Source organism: Ammospiza caudacuta, chromosome Z, assembly GCF_027887145.1.
Source record: "Ammospiza caudacuta isolate bAmmCau1 chromosome Z, bAmmCau1.pri, whole genome shotgun sequence".
In the NCBI taxonomy this organism is placed as follows: Eukaryota; Metazoa; Chordata; class Aves; order Passeriformes; family Passerellidae; genus Ammospiza; species Ammospiza caudacuta.
The window spans coordinates 29334745-29354163 of NC_080632.1; the positions used below are offsets into that span (position 1 = coordinate 29334745).

The window sequence follows — 19419 nt, forward strand, 5'->3', positions numbered from 1 at the left end:
CAACTTCTGAATTAAAAGCAATAATACTAAAATCATTGCTGTACAATACTCCTTTCACCTATGCTTCATGTTGCTGAATTTTCATTCAAAAAATATGTAAATTCTGGAATTAAGCAGATAACATTTCTGTGTTTTCCATGGAGAGGCAGTAAAAGCCAAAATTAAATCCATGGCCACCCTAAAATTTTCCAAATTAATATTTCTTCTTTAGATGAGAGATCCAGTGTCATAGTTGTTGCATATATTCACAGCTTAAATTTTTAATTCATTTTTTAAAGCCTGAATTGGTAATTAAATTCTGTAATTTCTTATGAGCAAAGCAGCATTCTAATAATGCTAGTACAAATTCACCTTTTACACAAGCCTACATTAGTGGTTCTAAAAAGGTGTCAGAGACAAAACAGAGATGAGGTTACAGAATGCCTTTATCATCTAAAGATCCTATTAAATGTAGATCCACTTGGAAAATGCTGGTAAACTTTTTACATTAATCTGCAAGCATAGAATAATTGAAATATGGAATATCTTGGCTTGGAAGGGACCTTGGAGATCATCTAGTTCCAGCCCCTCTGCCATGGGCAAGGCCAGCTTTCACTAGAGACCAGGGTTCTCAAAGCCCCATCCAGTCTGGTCTTGAACACTTCCAGCCTTGGAGCATACACAGCTTATCTGGGCAATAGCTGCCTGATCAGTCTCAGAGGAAAGAACATCTAATATCTAAACTAAACCTACTCTCCTTAACTTTACGGCCATTACCCTTTGTCCTGTTACTACATGAGCTTGTAAACAGCTATTCAGTTATTTTTATAGGCTTCCTTCAGGTACTGAAAAGCCACAGAAAGGTCACCCCAGAGCCTTCTTTCCTGCAGGCTGGACAAGCTAATTTCTCTCAGCCTGTCATCTCAGGAGAGGCCCTCGATCCCTCTTATCACCTTTGTGTCTCTCCTCTGATATCACTCCTACAGCTCCATGTCCTCCCTGTGCTGGGAGCCCAGAGCTGGATGCAGGTTCCAGGTGGGCTCTCCCCAGAGCAGAGCAGAGCAGAGGGGCAGAATCCCCTCCCTCCCCTGCTGCCCACGCTGCTCTGGATGCAGCCCAGGACACATTTGGCTCTCTGGGCTGGGAGTGCCCATGGCTGGGTCATGTCCAGCCTCTCACCCACCAAGTCCTTTTCAGCAGGGCTGCTTTGCATCCGTTCATCCCCCAGCCTGTGCTTGGCCCCAGAGTATGCCTCAACCCAAGCACAGCACCTGATTCTTGGTGTTGTTAAACCTCATGAGATTCACATGATCCCTTTCGTCCTTTCTGCTTCTTTCTAAAATGGGCACAACATTTTCAATCTTTCAGTCCCCTGGGACTTTACCTGACTGCCATGCCTTTCAGAGAGTAGCTTAGTGGCTACATCAGGCAGTTCCCTCAAACTTCTGGGATGCATCTCATCAGTTTTCATTGACATTAAGGCTCCTCAGATGGTCATGAACCTGATCTTTGCTTACAGTGCAAGTGACTTAACTCCCCCAGCTCCTGCCCTCAGTGCCGTCCACTCAGGAAGTGTGAGAAGAGAGACTGCCATTGAAAACTGAGTCCAAAATGTCCTCATAAAAACAGTCAACTTGCGACACCAGTGTTTAATACTGCCTCTCCAAAGGGAGGGTATGAACAAAATTTTCCTCTGTTTCATACAAGATTGGGCTGTTGGAAAAATCACGTTGAATTCTTAATAAATAACAAACATAATAGATGAGTTTTGCAGTTCCTCAGAATAGGCATTTAAGATGAGAATATGTATTTTCTTCTTGGAAACTCACAAAACACATTGGGAATCTTATTAATAGAAAAAGCTATTTTAGGTATCAAGAAGTCACTTAAAATTCTATTACTAATACTTTTCCCTTCTGAGTTCTAGAAAATTGAATTAACGATATGAACAAAGGAAATTTTATACTGTGCCTAGAAAAGAGACAAAAATTTGCTGTGATTTCTTAATAAAGTATGCCTCAAAAGCAGTTATTTTTAGTCCTAAATACCTGGAAAATCAAAAATGGGAGAGGACACAGTACAAATATTTTATTAACAGCTCTTTGAGAAGTATAATTTACAGGACAAAAAAATCCCAGTATAACCTTACAGTTCCGTGCCAGCGTAAAGGCTTTGGCAATATATGAAACTCCAGTTCACTATTTCCTATGTGAATGTGAGAAAATATTGTTGGATAGTTTCAGTTATAGCAATTACTAATGTACTAGCACTATTTTACATGCAGGAATTGCACTGCAGCCACAGAGCCAAAGCTAAAGTTGTAATCTCACTCAGAAGATAAAGAAAATCCCCTGGCTACACCTCATTCATGATTTTTTCTCTGTTATTCCTAGGCAAACCGTTTTAAATAGACAATGCCTTTCTTTTTCTTTTTTCTTTTCTTTTCTTTTCTTTTCTTTTCTTTTCTTTTCTTTTCTTTTCTTTTCTTTTCTTTTCTTTTCTTTTCTTTTCTTTTCTTTTCTTTTCTCTTTTCTTTTCTTTTCTTTTCTTTTCTTTTCTTTTCTTTTCTTTTCTTTTCTTTTCTTTTTTATTTTTCTGATAAAAATATTTACTATTACACAAAAACTATCAAATCAAAAGTATTTTCAGCTGTCTATATGTTGTTGTTCATGTACATATATAACTATAAAAATGTGATAGGAAATATCTGAAAATAGATTCAACTCCTTCTTCTCTCGGATTCAGAGACTAGCATTATCTTCTAAATCTAGTAAAACAGGAATATGAACATCAATATTCCAGAAGTCCAGAAACTTCTACTGCAGCAATGATTCTTTTCATTGAAAATATTCTTATCACCTGATGTTCTCTTATACCTTTACCTCTTGTGAGAATCAAAAGTTGTCATAATATGCCTCACCAGGTTATCCTCTGCTGGACGATTTGTTGACCTAAAGTTGACTTCAATTCTGTCTGAAGATTAAAGACTCAACAAGATGTATGTCACTGCCAACATCAACTATCTGTCATTGCTTTCAAGTACATTTGAGCTGTGATATTTAACTAGTTATTGCTATTTTGTAAGCAAAAACAAAATGATGAATACCTTAGCACTTAACATTTCCAGACACCTTACCTTCTGATTTAACACTCAGTCCTCACTCTTTGCTTAGAGCTCCAAAATCAAACCCACATCAATAATTTTCCTTGTGAAAATTTAGTAGATAAGTTGACTTATATATTAGTATACTTAAAATATTAAAGATTTTACTTAGAAGCAGTATTCAACAATTTCTAATCATCCAAGACCCTCCATAATATTGCATTATGAAAATAATTAACATTTCCAATACACATTTATATTCGTCTCTGTATGTATATATAGTACATGAAATAAAAGCACAGCTATTTGCAATCTGCAAGCATATCCCCTTACACATAAACAAAGATAGCATTACAAAAATTAAGACAAAGCTCCTCTGTAATTTATGCCATAACAAAAAGAGCAGTTCCAGTGCCTTACTAACACGTGGTCTATCAACACACAACATTCAGTAAGACTGAAAAACATCAGGAAGTTTTGGCAAAAAAAATGCTGAACAGTCTTGGAATGGATTTTTGTATTGTTTAATTTTAGACAACATGAGTGATTATGCATTATTTTCTGGATAAGCTAGAATTACTACTGCAATATAGAATTATATATAGTTACATGTATATATATATATATATATATATATACAGATATATAGATATATATTAGATATAGATATAGATGATATAGATATAAATATAGATTAGATATATAATATATATGTATGTATAAGTAATATCTATAGCTTAGCAAACCTCTAAATTTAGTTATGCAGTGTCTAATGTTCAAATATATGTTTCCACTGAGGAGTTATTAGATTTAATGAATCTTGAAAAATAAAATTTCTGAACAAAAGTTCTCGGGTGAGAGGAGGATGATGAGTGCTTTAATACCATGTCTGAGGGAAGCCCTACAATAAAGCATTTTCTAACATTCTCTGGCCCTTCCAGGCAAATATTTGCATTAAAAAACAGCAACAAAAACATTGAAAAAATAAATCATGGGTATAAACTAGTGAGATAAACATATTGGAGGGAAAGTGAATAAATGGGAATTACATAAAAGATACTGATGAGTAGAAATCCCATCATTTTAATGCAGTTGAAAGAACAGTGATTCCTACTAGAAACAATGAGACCTTTTTCCTCGTTTCCCAAAAAAAGTCTAGTAAAGGCTCTGCATTACCTTCTACTAGAGCAACCTACTTGTCCCCTGGTCATCAATGGGGTTCCCCTGGACTCAGTGCTGGGCCCAGCCCTCTTTAGAGTCTTTATTACAGAATCACAGAATCACTGGGCTGGAAGAGACCTTCAAGATCATTATGTCCAACCCAGATCATCAAATCCAGCCCAAAGATCATTGAGTCCAACCCAAAGTCACTATTGTTGATCTGGATGTGGAGATCAAGTGTCCCCTAAGCCACTTTGAAAACAACACTAAATTGGGCGGGAAGATTGATCTATAGAGGGTAGGAAAGATATTCAGAGTCATCTGGACCAGCTGGACAATGGCCCAATAGAAATTATATGAGCCATGTTCTGTTCTTGGGTCACAATATCCCCAGACAGCACTACAGACTTGGGAAAAAGGAGCAGGAAAGCTGCCTGGCAGAAAAGGATCTGGGGATGCTGGTTGAAAGCCAGTCAAATATGGTCCAGCAGTGTGCCCAGGTGGCCAAGAAAGCCTGTATCAAAAACAGTGTGGTCAGCAGGACCAAGGAAATTTTTGTCCTATTGTACTCGACATTGGAGAGACCACACCTCAAATCCTGTGTTCAGTTCTGGGCTCCTGTCCTGGTTTTGACCAGGAGAGGGTTAAATTTTGCAGCTGCTGGGAGGGGGCATTCCTAATACCCAGAGGTTATTCTGTATCGCCTCACAGAGTTTTTCAGGGGTAGGAGAAGGGGTCTCTTCTGGTCAAGTAAGTGCAGCTGGGTATCACTGCTTTGCTCTGTAACTGACATTCCAGCTGTTGCTAGTAAATTGTTCTTATCTCAATTCATGACCTTTACATTTTCTACCTCAAATTTTCGTCTCCACATGGCTGAAAGGGGATGGGAGAGGGAGAGAGGAATGAGTGAGTGACACATGGTTTGGAGTGCTTCAGTGGGAACACTAAATTAGGGAATACCACTTCTAATCCACAAACCGGAGACACTGAGGTGATGCAGAGTGTCCAGAGAAGGGCAACAGAGCTGGGGTGCACAAATTTTATGAGGTGCAGCTGAGGGAGCTGGTATTGTTGATCCTGGAGAAAAGCAAGGCGACCTTATCACTCTCTACTACAACTGCCTGAAAAGTAGGCTGTAGCAAAGTGAGGGTCAGTCTATTCTCCCATGTAAAAAGTGGGAGAAGTGAAAGGATGAGAGGCAATTACCTCAGGTTGCACAAGGGGATGTCTAGATTGGATATTAGATGAAAAGTTCTTCACTGAAAAGTTGGCCAGGCATTGGAACAGGCCACCCAAATAACAGGTAAAATTACCATCCTCGAAAATGCTAAAAAAAATGTGTGCATGTGTCACTTAGGTACATGATTTAGAGACGAACACCCTGGGGATAGGTTTATGGTTGGCCACAATGATCTTAGAGGTCATTTCCAATCTTAGCAATTCTGTAATTCTGAGATCTGTATTCATGCCTTTATTGTAGAAAGAGATTTAATAGCATTAGTGTTTGGGTTTTTTCGGAATCATTTTCATTAACAGTGCATAACATTATAAGAATAAAGAAAAATTTTCCTGCTTCTACCTGCCTCAATGGTTAAGCAACAACCCCTTAAAACTCTCTGTTCAATGACTTAGGGTAGCATCTGGCAGGAAACTAGCAGCCTTTCACTTTTCTTCCATGCTATTTCCACTGTCTTCCAAACTATGTCTTATAAGGTGTTTGTCCATTAAACTCACTGACCTATATGAGTTCTGCAATCGAAGTGCTGATAAAATAGTTAGTGCTCATTTTATGTCCATTATGTCCTGCTTGTGTCTTGTTTACTAGCTGTTGGTTTGTTTAGATGCTAGGCTGAAGCTATAAAATAGAACTCAATGTCTATGTAAAATTTTCTTTCTAAAATATAGTCCTAGTAAATAAATCAAAAACATGAGTGTTACTTGACTAATAGAATACTAAAAGAGTAGAAAGTTCTAGCTCAGATTTCTGTGTTTCAGGATGCTCCTCCTCTTTCTGTTTTTTCTAGTTAAACTTTTGATATCAAGAGAGGTGAGGTTTTCAGTCATTAAACTGTTCTCTCTTAATGTACATAAGAAATGGCGCTCACGGGAAAAGCTCAGGACTGCTGTATTTCAAATTAAAGGCTGAGGTATCAGTACACCTAGGTGCATGAGCTTGACACTGGCGAGCCCACAATGGGCCCAGTTTCTTCAGCTCTCAAACATGCCACCTGTTACAGCTATATTTTTTCATTGTAAGAATAGTAAATCCCTCTCAATACCAATACAATCTGTCAAACAAGCTTTTCTATTGTAAGACCTAAAAACATAGGTTAGGCAAGCATTAAAATTATTGTTACATAGCTTAAAATGGCAAGGGCCAAAGTATTTAAGCATTGAGAATTTGTTTCTCTAAAACTTATAACACCAGGTTGAGTAGATTTAGTTTAGATATCACAAAGAAATTCTTCACTGTAAGGGTGTTGAGGCATGGGCACAGGTTGCCTAGAAAAGTGGTGGAAACAATGTCCCTGGAAACATTCAAGGCTGGGTTGGAAGGGGCTCTGACCAACCTGGTCTAATGAAAGGTGTCCCTGCCCACAGCAATGGGGTTGGAACTAGAAGACCTTTAAGGTCCCTTCCAATTCAAATTTTTCTATGAATCAATTACTCTCTATGTCTTTAAAAAATTAAGATCATTATTGAACTCTTAAAAAAATTAAAATGTATATTTTTTGCAGGATTCTATTTTTTTGTTCCTTTTTCCCACAATCTTATTTTCAATTCATCTTGTTTGAGGCTTAAAATTCTCTAATATTTCTATTTTTCTTAATCTTAAGACATATAAAACACCACCTGTTCCCAGAAACTCTCCATCTATTGAATGCAAGCAATAACTGCCTTAGATAACAAAAATGTCCTAACGTTTTCCTGTACCATATTCATAGCTCTCAGTGCAAATTTGAAAGTATAATTAAAGACAGAGAGATATAAAAATGTAGTGGGGACTGTTCAGTGTAAATGAGGAAGACAATTACCAATAAATTAACAAGAATATCCATGGATGCTCATTTCCCTGCAATAGAGCTAAATGGCATGAGTATAAAATATCTGAATATCTTGGACCAACTCACCAATTTCTGCTGGAAGATGGTTGATTTGATTTTTTGACAATTCCAGTACTCTCAGATCTTGAAATAGTGCAAGGTAGGCTGGAATGGTCTGTATCAATGTGTTGTACACATGCCATTCTTTCAGATAGATCTGCTCTTTCAGGGAATCTGGGAGTTCCTGTAAATGAAATAAGAACTGGTAAACAGAAAGCATGAACTTAGAATTTTGTTACTCTGTTTCCAAATAAGGAGAAAAATGCACTTTGCCTTAATTATCTTGATGTAGAATAGTAGTTTGCCAAAGCCTTACAGAAGCTGTCTGCTTTTGAGGAGGGCTGCAGCTGTCTTCATCACATATCCATTTTTTTAACTCCTAATGCAATTATTTGCTCTAAAACAGAAACCTATCTGAAGAACTCAATTTGTTTGGTGTCTCACACATTATTTCCTTTTTCCAGATGGAGGATTTCTTTAAAACACATTTCAGTGCTTTAATTCACACATCAAGATGTAGTAAAATGCAGCACAGAACAGAAGAGTGCATAGAGAATATCTAAATAGGGTTTGCTAAAAAAAAAAAAAAGAGGTGTGATTTTGTTCTGAAAGCCTGCCAATGCTTCAAAACTTGTTTTCCAAGAGGGAACAGAAACCATTTCAGATACTATATACAAATATCACCTGGCTTAACTTCCTAAGATGCTGCAGCAATGTTTAAAAAAATTTAGAGGATTTCCTTAGAAACAATGAAATTGATTTTAAAATTTAAAAACAAAATCAAATTTTAAATCAGTCCACATTTGCAAGTAATTTTTATTTAGTCATGCAAAATCCTTTGCTTTCAAAATTCAAAATAATTTTGAAATTTCCTGTAATTTCTGACTTATTTTCAGATAATTCTATTTAACAAAAGTCTTCAATACATGAAAGAAACCTAAATTTATAAAGCTTTACATTCTTACAAAATTGCTTTAATTAATTGGCAGTCGCTTCAGATGTACATGTCTTTGTTTGAATTGTCACCAAATTCTTTGGACTTGAAATAGACAAAACTAAATTCCAAAAGTTGAAGATCAGATCATTTAACCCCCACTTTCTTAAGCATTGCATAATTTACCAGTCTGTCCTAGCTTTTATAACACTGTGCACAAGTAACATGTGGAATGAATAATCTGGAAGAGGTTCTGCCACTAACTTTGCTCTGTAAGAAGAGATGTGAGTGTTTCGGGCTTTGATTCTTTTATAAATTTCAGATTGTTTCCTATGCATGAAGAATATGGCACAGTAGGAATTACTGTTTTTCATAAAAATGATATTGCCCTCTTTTTTTTTCTCTCTAGATTTCATATTTTTCCCAAGACATTTGTAAGAATGACGCATTTGAAATTTTAATAGTGCTGAACTTCTGTATTAGCAATAGTGCTACTTAACTCTTAGTTAAATTAAAACATCTAAATATAATTATAGATATTCTGGACTGTTGATCAGAAGCCATTTTTTGGTTGTTATTGCCTCTCATTTTAGTTATTTTCAAATTTATGCATGCAGACATAACGCCTATGTTTTGTCTTTCTGGCTTGCTACCTTCCCTTCCATATTTAATATGATAATTTCATTTCTTACTTCACTTTCCGATTAGGTGTATGTGTGTATTGCATTGTGATCCATCTTCTTTATTTGCCAGTTTACGACAATTAAAAAATAAAATGCCTCAAGTGCCTCAGGGCTGGTAGGGAGAAACCTCTCCAACTTTGTGGCATTAGTTAGTATTTCTCATCTTCAGTGCTGCACATTTTTCTGCGGCAAAATAAAATAACAGAGGACAACAGCAAATGCAATTAGTATTCTCTTTCTTATCTTTGAAGAAATGGAAAATTCAGTACAGAGGAGATAGTATTTAGCTGGAGAGTTATAGATATCTCTGTAGGGAAAAAACATGATTCAGAGAGAGAGATTAATAAACGTATTGGAGAGGAAAAGACGTCTATATTAACAGACAATATATTCCACTCTATTTCTCCACACTGCAGGTCAGTCTCTGCTTTTCTATTGACATAAAGGGTTTTTTCACTTTATTGTCACAATACACTATCTGCAGCTCTTTGGTGGCAAATACAGACCTTTGTCCTCTGAAGCCAACAGCCACACTCTTCTCCCACACCGAAGGGAGAAGAAATAAGTTCTCCTTGATACATTGAAAACAGTGCAGCATACAAGGCTCTCTACCAGAGCAAGATCAAACTCATTCACCACTTCAGAAAAATTAAGCCAAAAAATGAAAAATATTTATTACTAATGCGTCACTTTTTTTTAACTCTTCATGTCTGCGTTAAGACTTGTTTAGAGCACCAAGATATTTCTGTGCAGCAACAGAAATGCATTTAGACACTACTTCAAAAGAATGGAAGTGGATTCCATTCTTCTACCAACTGCCAACTTGCTTTCACTTCCTGCGAATATTTCTCTATATATGACCATATTTACATTTTATGAATACAAGAATGCAAATACTTTGCTACTGTGTGCTTTTTCAATATTTTCCATTTTAAAATGTATTTATGTTTGTGTTGCTGAAACATAAATTGATGTGATATTTTGCTTCATTAGAAACTAGATAGGAATGGGAACTGAAACTTCCACAAGCTTTATGTTTGTTTTACTCTCTGATTCTCTTGTGTTCTTTTGTAATCTTCTGCTGCCATGCTAAAGCTGGCAGCCTGCTGATAAATTGCTGCGTGAAGACCTACACTTGGAGGATAGCCAGTCTTTTGCCTTTAACAGCAAAACAATACCTCAAACTTGTTTGATTTTTGGAAGCGAAAAAAGTTTTAAAAGGAAATAAATAACAAACATACAACTATTGCTGATTATAATATCTCTAATTAGAAGAGAATTCACCTGCTAGACCTGAGTCTGAACTAAAACTGTGATCAAAGTTCTAAGTTTAAATTTGGTTTCTTTTCCAGCTCTATACTTTTATCTGTAATGGGCCAATATAAAATTTTGGATCCAAATCTCCCACTCTTTTAAAACAATGTGAAGCTAGTTCCAGGCACTCCCTGCTGCAGGTCCCCAGCACAACACTGACACTGTCCCCATGTCCCGCCTGTTGTCCCCAGCACAACTGTGTGTTCTCTTTCACCCAGTGTGTGAAAGGCTGATCCACACAAGCATTCTTTGATTAATTTACAGTTTTGCATAGAAAAGGATTGCTGGGGGGCAAGCCATATACCTTAACAGGGCAATTCTATCAACACCTAGTTTATCCTTCAGATATCTGGACATCACTCCTCAGACACTGGCTGCCCAGGGTGGTGGCACCCCAAGCGGCTGAAGGCAGACAGGGCTGAGCTCAGCAGGGCCACAAGCACTGGGGCTGTGTGGGAGGGGATGGTTTAGGTCAGCTGGAGCCTCTGTGTGGAGAAAGCAGGGACTGCCAGGCATTTCTGCTTCCAGCTGGGTTCCCTCAGTCCCAGACAGCTCTGAGCTGTTATAAGGGTGCTGGGGTGTGGGGTCCATTGCCACAGCAGCACATTCCAGGGCCCTTTGTGATGCAGGGGTCTCATGGTGCCTAGAGACCATTGTTACACAGAGCCACGCCCTGACCCTGAGGTTACCTAGAGAGCACTAAGACTGGAGTGGCCAATCCCAGGAGAACACTTCCTTCAGAAGGTACCACTCTCCTCTCAGTGGCAGAGATTGCCAAAGAGGCACAGGGTGAAGGACTCAGGGGATGGGACCACCAACTCCCCTTCCTACTCCTCCTCCTCCTCTTCTTCCTCTACCTCCTCTTCATCTTTCTCCTCCTGCCCACAGGTGGGCCCCATGCAGCCATAGGCAGCACTGCAGGCAGACAACCACTGTGTGCCTCTCACCACTGAAACTCAAGAGATGTCCAAGGCAGCAGCTTCTGACTTCATCAAGCAGGTGACAGCAGCAGAAGCAGAGAGCCAGGGAGCTGCTGTGCACAGCCCCTGCAGCCCACCCCCCAGCTCCTCGCCAAGCCCTCTGGAAGCCCACATCCCCAGCAGGCGATGGGCAGGGGCAGCAGCAGGGGCAGTCCTGGAAGTACCAGAGACCAAGAAGATCTTGGTAGAGAAGAGGGAATGCTTGAAACTCTACAACCTCCAACACCTGTTTCAAGTGGAACACAATGAAATCCAAAGCTGGCGTGCTAGAAAAGAGAAGCCTCCCCCGCCCCTCACACATCAGGCGTGGTCAGAGTACTGGGGTTTTAACAACAGAACATCCCACCTCAGCAACCCACCTCTAAGAAACAGAGAAATGGACCCAATTTGGACCCTGTTTTATGAGCCCCCCTGGAAGGCTGAAATGAGGGGTATGAGGATTACAGCACCATCCAGAGCAGCAGACAGAGAGAGACAGGAATCTGTAATTCACAGGCCCGGCTGGTCACGCCCCAGCTCCTCCACATCAAGCCAGATGGAAGCTCATGTCGTCAGGAGGCAGCAAAGAAGACTGGCAACAGGGGCATTCCTGTCAGCAGCAGCAGCCAAGGCCTTGGCTAAGAGGGAGAAATACTGGGAAAATAGCAGAGGCCATAAACTGTCCCAAGAAAAGGACAGGACAGACAAAAATTGGAGTACTAAGGAAGAGAGTTTTTCCATGCCCTTTCCACATGAGGCAAAGGAAGAGCACTGGGACAGTCAACTACACACACCCACAAAAACCAAATTGGATGTGCCAAGATGGGTCCATAACAGGCCTTCTTATGACCTGCATCTTATGTTTGGCTTGGACAAAGACATGGATTGGGAGGAAGAATGTTTTTTCAACTTTGAAGGTGATGACATGTGGGATATGAGAGAAAGAATCCCTTCCAGAGAAAACACTTTCTGGCAGGAGGAGTTGTTGGCATGCAATAGGAAGTCATTTGTGCGTATCCCACGCACATCTGCACCTACAGCTGTCCCCATGCAACAGGCCTCCCTCTTCAGGAGGGCACTCAGTGCTCTGTGCAAGTTGTTCCAGTGCCCTTGCATCACGAGACAGCCAGAGTAATAGCATCCCCCTGCCAGCATCAGGTGGACCTCTGGAGATGGCAGCTGGTCCTAAGCCTGTGCAGAATCCCTGTAAAATCCCAAATGATAAGAGGTTAATGTGTATGTCTCAAACAATATACAGATGGATAGCTGTGGATCAAGCCAAGTATTTTGCTAATAAAAGACAAGAATTGTTGATAATAACCAAGGATTTTTCGTAATAACATGTCATGGGAAAGAACAGGATGCTCTTCTTGAGAAGACAGCCACACAGTAGACTGTGCTGGCCCAGGCAGAGCAGCACTTTTACAGGACAAACCTGTTGTTGTACCTAAGCATGTGAACAAGGTGCAGCATTTGACTGCAGGGGGATATTAAGGCCACCCAAAACCCACAAAAGCTTTCAAGAAATGCATTTCTAGAAACGTCTGAAAGAATGGACTGTTCATGATGACAAATTTGCACAGCAAGTGGTATACCTGCCTTTAGGGCAGGAAAACCTCTTTATAAAAAGGACCTGCAGTCAAGTCCAGGGGGAATTTCTCATGTGATATTAGACTTGGGGATAAAGGAGATAATTGTTTCCACTCACTCTCCTTGTAACAATTCTGTTTGGCCAGTAAAAAAGCCAAACAGAAAATAGGGATTGACCATTAATTATGGAAAATTAAATGCTAATATTGCACCTTTAACAGCAGCAGTGCCTAACATTGCTGAGTTATTGCCTTAGTACAGGAAGGCCATAATACACTTTCACCAAAAACCGCAGGGAGACTAGGACTCCTCCATGCTAGCACATTTTACTCTACCGCAAAAATATCTACAATTCCAGCAGATGAGGGGATAATAATATATTGATGATGTATTGATTAAGGGTCCAGACACAGATAAAGTGGGAAATATCCAAAACTATATTATTGAGCACCTTGAAGATGTAGGGTTAAAAGATCCCAGAGGATAAAATTCAGTGCCCTGTTTCAGAGAAAAAATCTTGGGAAGGGAGGTGCTGTTTGTGTCCCTGCTGAGACATTAACCTCAGTGTAGCAAGTAACTGTGCCACAAATAAAAAAGGAGGAAGGTCACCCAAGAAGCTCTGCCCATAGTCAGTCATCTCTGCACTTCTATCCCAATATGGTACCCCTTGACAAAGCACTGAGGGATGTTACCACTCCCAAGCACATACCCCACAGGCCTAATTTGGGACTTTTTCACCCTGTGGCTTGACTTTGGGCCCAGTTCCTGGAAACCAAGATGCACTGGACCCATATCCAACAGGCAGTATTTGTGCAATCCCTCATACCCACTGCCTGTTAAAGACTATTTTGGGCAATCCCTCATACCCACTGCCTGTTAAAGACTATTTTGGGCCCATAGTATCCCTAAATATAATTTATGGACTATAATGACACCTGGATTTGCAAGATGAGGAACTGTCTTGTACCATTTGGATTAGCTTTGAGATTTAAAATACACCTTATACAGTTATCAGACCACATCAAAGGGCAATAGAAAACATAACATGGCAAATGCATACATCAAGCAACTGGACAAAGTATGCCTCTGGAGAACTAAAATTGCAAGCCCAGCAAGTATCAAAAAAGGCTTTACAAGATCAATTTCTTAAAGAACAAAATATATATGGAATTCTAAATTTAGCCAACACAGAATGCTATATAACCATTCATTATGCCTCTACTTCCATTAAGGAAGCGTGAGCTAAGATGAAAGAAATAACTGGCTAAATTGCGGAATTGTTCAACCTATGAAGCCAAATGACTGGTTTAATGGCTGGAGCCCCACGTAGACATCCTGGTTGATGTCTACATTCTGATCATTAGAACTCCTTAGGGTGGGGCTCATGGTTACTGCAACTTGGAATGACAATGTTAACTGGATTTATTTTCTAAATTATTGGAATGGTAATTGTTTCATACATGATTTATTGAGTTATCTCTTCTGCTTCATCCTTATTTTTCTCCCTCTGTATGGTATTTTCACATTACCACCATGGATGAAGAATGTGATCAAAGACTATGACCACGACCAAAATTTAAGTGCAAGGGGGTGTAAGGAAAGGTTTAATAACATTTGCAGCGTATTCTTTAAACAAGCACTTACTGGTAGCTATCTTCTGCTTGTACTATCTCCTCTATGACTTTATCTCTCTCTGCCTCCTCCCCACCTCTGTCTTTTTTTCCCCATTCTCTTAATAAGCTTGGTACACAAAGTAAAATTGGTGTTATACCAGTATTTGGTCTCATTTGCACCTTTATTTGGGCAGAGCAATTTAATATCAAATGGTAACAGTAATTTACTGATAAAAGCCTGTGAGCTTTTTTGGACCCTCTGGCTTTTGTCATCCCTTTCAATCGTGAGCATTTACAAGTCTGTGGTGGGACATCACAGTCCCAAGGGAGCAATGTGGGGGCCTTTTTGTGGCCATGTCAATCAAACAGGATGATTTGCCAACCCTCCTCACTTGTGCCCGTTGCTTCTTGAGAGAAAAGAAAGAGGAGAGCAGGCAAAGCCCACACCAACAGGCAGAACCCCCCCTGCTCCTCTCCTATGGGCCAAGCAGAGACCCTGCCCTTAGCCTCTCCCATGCCTCTTGCACTCCAGCTCCTGACCAACTGGAGCCCAGAAGGAAAGAGGGATTACATCCCGGCAGAGCCACCAGGGTAAACATTCCCCAGGCGTTTTGGGTCACTGGTTATTTGGTGGACCTGGCAGTTAATGGATGGAATCAATGAACTTAAATGTCTTTTCAATCCTTACTGATTCTATGATTCTATGAAATATAGGATGTCATGAGACCCCCTTTAATAATAAATGTGGTCATGACTGAGTCAGGAATGTCTTTTTTGGTTTGGTTTGGTTTTTTTATTCCCAGAGGGAAATCTCTGGGGAAATCTCTGGAATTTACATAAGTGAAAGAGAGATTTTCCCTGTCCATTCAATGCAGCAATGTTTTTTGACTCTGTAGGAAATAAATACATCACTGTGAGAAACAGTTGGGAATAACAAATGGAAATTTTCTGTTCTCTGTGAAAATACATATTATGTTAGACAATAAAATTGTGAGAATAAATACAAATATAGTTATTTGTTGCCTTGTTTTGTGAGGAAATTAAATGCACGAAAATCATGATTCATGAGTAAAGAATTTTATCACCACTCACTTACTTGCACATCTGACATTAAAGTTTTTTAAAGTAGGTATGCATCCAAATCCTCTACTTAGGAAAAGTAGCATAGCCGAGAGCAGTCCTACTCTATATTTAAGGAGCATCATCAGCTTTCCTCTGCCAATGTTGATATCACAGCATTTAAAAATTTGTTTATCCTGAATGTTTTGTGAAAAATATTTAAAATTCACTGATTCGCTAGAGAATAAACATTCATTAATTAATAGCAGAAAGCAAACACTCAGAGGGGAAAACCAGAGTTAAAGTGATTTAGTTTAAAAATTCATATGAATATTCATGGCATTATTTTGCCTCAGTTTCTAGTTCTAATGGTGCTGTTTCTCTGAAGAACTAATTTAGTTGAGTAGATACATGTTTATGTGTACAGAGGTTCTCAAGTGTTGCATCAATTGTGCTTTTTTTTTCTTAGGCATCCAATTCAAACACAAAATTCAAAGGTCTATAATCTAAATAGAGATACACACAAATATATATATTTCACAGTGTTTTTGCCTGTAAAACTCTCAAATAAGTAATTTTATTTTTCTGGAACATACCTTGGAAATAGGAAATTACTTGTGGCACAACATATCACTGTCATGCTTTCAAAGTCCCAAATGTTTTGCAAACAGAAGAAGAATTAGCAGACTCACTGCTGGGGCAATACAACCGGATTCTGCCCCTTTTTTATTATGAGAGAAAAAGAAGTGAAAACCCGTTCAATTTCATTCACAATGTCAGGTTGTGATTCTGTCATTATGAGACCAGACAATTTTTTATGGTATGCTTTTTTCTTACCTAACTGCAAATACTGATTGATTACTGTCCCCAGCTGGCAGAAATGCACACCCATGGGAGGTGGACACTTGAGTCACAGAACCACAGAATCACAGAATTAACTAGCTGAAACTCAACTGACCTTTGAGATCATTGAGTCCAGCCTATGACCTAACACCACCTTGTCAAACCGTGGCACCAAGTGCCACATCCACTCTTTTCCTAAACATCTTCAGGGGCAATGATTCCACAAACTCTCTGGGCAACCCATTCCAATACCCAATCATTCCTTCTGTGAAGAACTTTTCCCTAGTGTCCAGCCTAAAATATTCGTCCAATATGTAAAAGGGAGACAAGGATCCCTGAACCTTAAGGTTGTTGTCTAACAGCCCCAGCCAGATGGAGCTTTGGCAGGTAAGATTATGTCATAAATGTAGTTATCAACCACTGCCCATAGGCTGAAGCTACCTACATGGACAGGCATGGTAACCACAACCCAAGTTACAAAATGTCTTTCAGATTCAGAGGGACTTAATAAGGGTCTGCATAAAGAGAAAACATATTTTTCAGAATTCATATACTGTAAAATTAAGTTCAAGGCTCTTTAGCTACTACTTCGTGCCTACTTGTCTAACCTAGTATTTTTTGGTGGGAGCCTTTTACTTTCATGTGAGCTACACAGAACGCTGTAGTGTGTCATTCGCTCTTGCAATCTGACATTTTCTCCTTTTGTTTTCCTGTAATCAAGGTTGTTTTCATTTCTATAGGTATCCCTTTCAAGGCATGACCAGTGCCTTGTATCAAACCTGTATCATGTTTAAGACTGTTATTCTTGCTTTTAAGAAAACCTGATTTGTACTTGATTCTTCTAATTTCCGGTCTCTTTTCACTGATCTCACTGTCACTCTACCTTTGTTAAAAGCACAAACTGCAATGCTCCCCTGTCTACTTTAACACTGTGTCATAATTTAAAGCCACACTTTGGCTTTAAATCCGTAAATCACTCACTCTATTCATCTTCTTCACAGAAATATATGCCTTTAAGGAGTCGTGAACACTAAAAGTAGAAATATACCAGAAAGTGTTAAAGGCTAATTATTACAAAATTATTACCCTTTTTTCCCTTACTATTTTGTTGATGTCAAAGAGCTTTATCTTTTCTCAGATCTGTTAAAATAATTACTTTACAAGGAACAGTGGGTCTCCACCTAGTGAAAATACATTATCATATAAACAATATTTGAGAAGTAGAGAAAAAGGTGGCACAAAATCTAAAAGGAAGGAATTCCTATTAGGAATTCAAAACATGTGATCTGCTCTGATTTTCACCTTTACTAAGGTTCTCAGAAAAGCATCTGACATTATTTTCAAAAAGGCACGACCTAGATTATTTTCAAAATATTTACTCAAGCTATCCCAAACTCTTGTGACTGGGTGAATACAGTTATGTATCCACAAGTACTCTGCTGTGCAGGGTATCCTCAGAGATAAGGAGAGACCATGTCCTCCAGGTGCCAGATAGCCTCATGGGGTTTTTGCTGAAGCATTACCAAAGCCAATGACTACATCTCTCAACTGCTAGGCTAATAGTTTTTCTGAATGAACTTAAGGGTCTTCTCCAGGCAAAACAATTTTATGGTTCCATCACAGAGTGTTTTACAAATTCCCTTTTTAACCTCCTACTCCACATTGCAGTATCAGTAAGCCAGATGCTATATGAATATGGAGCACAAAGCAGCAGCTTCTTTCCAACCAGGCTACATTTTTACCATCTAGACAGCCTGGGCACTCTGACCTGTGAAAAGGATGTGTTAAAGCCACATCCCTATGCTGGGGATTACTCCTCTGTGTGACTTAGCTTCCCAGCATCCATAAAAAGAAATGGTATAGCTCAGAAGCAAGCCTTGTTCTCAAAATTAAACCTCTAAGTCACAACAACAACCTACTCAGATTTAGCTATCAACTGTCTAGAGGATATATTACTGCTTCATTGATGGGAGAAAAGGGGAAACATAATAGAAATACTTATCAGGTAAAAGGAAGATAGAAGATTCAGCAGCTGGTCCCCAAATGGATACTTTACAGGACTGTGCTGTTTGCTGCTGCCAATGGTAAGTGGCCAGTCAACAGCAAATCCAGCTTGTTATGTGCCCATAAATCTGCACAGGTAATCCCAGCTCTGACTTCTCCAATTCCCTGAGTGCTTAATTACCGAAACTTTCAAGTCATAGATGCATTTGTGCGCAAAACACAAAAAGAACCTAAACCACAATTGACACCACAGCTCCCAGCTACATAACATACAGACTTCTCTGAGAAAACTGTCATATGTCCACATATTTTATTCATGTGCAGATTGCAAGACTGCAGCATTGGTTTTATAGTCTAAAAATTCATTTTGCTTAAATGTGAATATTTTCTTTTTGTGAGAAAGTAATAGGAGAAAAGATGATACTATCTGATTCTGTCTTTGATTCAGAAACAACAGTTCAGATTTTAAAAAGCAAAATTAGTGGTGTGATTTGTACAAGAGACATAAATTTCTGCAGTAAGTGGATATACACTTCTTTCAGAACTTTGTCAAGTGAGTTTTCACACCTTTAAAATAATTGTCATCTGTTAGAAAGTGACATTTCAATTTTAAAGGAGCACTGATCTAAATAAATCAGCTGTTATTGTATTTTTGTCTGCAGACATCTGAACTGTGTAAGTTTATTGTTGAAACAGGAAACCCACTTTAGCTAGGCAAGAGCTGGACAATGAGACTTGAGGGCTGTTTTATATGGACACACTGAGCATCTGATAAGAAGATATCAAAACCCATGGTGGTTAGGAATGTACTGCTCAAAGTGGCATAATATACATAACAGTACATCAATTTCTCTTAAATGGAGTTTTTCAGAACATCTAATTAAAATTAAATATTCTGGAAAACATAACAACACGTGCATGTTTGATTTTGTCTCCTAATGTAAAGCCTAGTTTATTATGCCAAAGCAAAATTTTAATGGTTTGACAAAAGGGAATAAGCAACAGAGAATTGTGCAACTCTCTACACCCTGATACATTGAAGATATTTGCAGGTTCTACTATATCAGTGTCTA

At 38.9% G+C, this 19419-nt stretch overlaps 1 protein-coding gene across 2 annotated transcripts in view; it reads right to left on the minus strand.

Moving 5' to 3' along the window:
• LRRC2 (leucine rich repeat containing 2) overlaps positions 1–19419 on the minus strand; it is a 77380-nt gene that overhangs the window by 34247 nt on the left and 23714 nt on the right. For both annotated transcript variants that reach the window (XM_058823794.1, XM_058823795.1), the window contains exon 4: positions 7375–7531. In XM_058823794.1, the coding sequence (XP_058679777.1) occupies positions 7375–7531 (157 nt within the window). The remainder of the gene's footprint in view (positions 1–7374; positions 7532–19419) is intronic.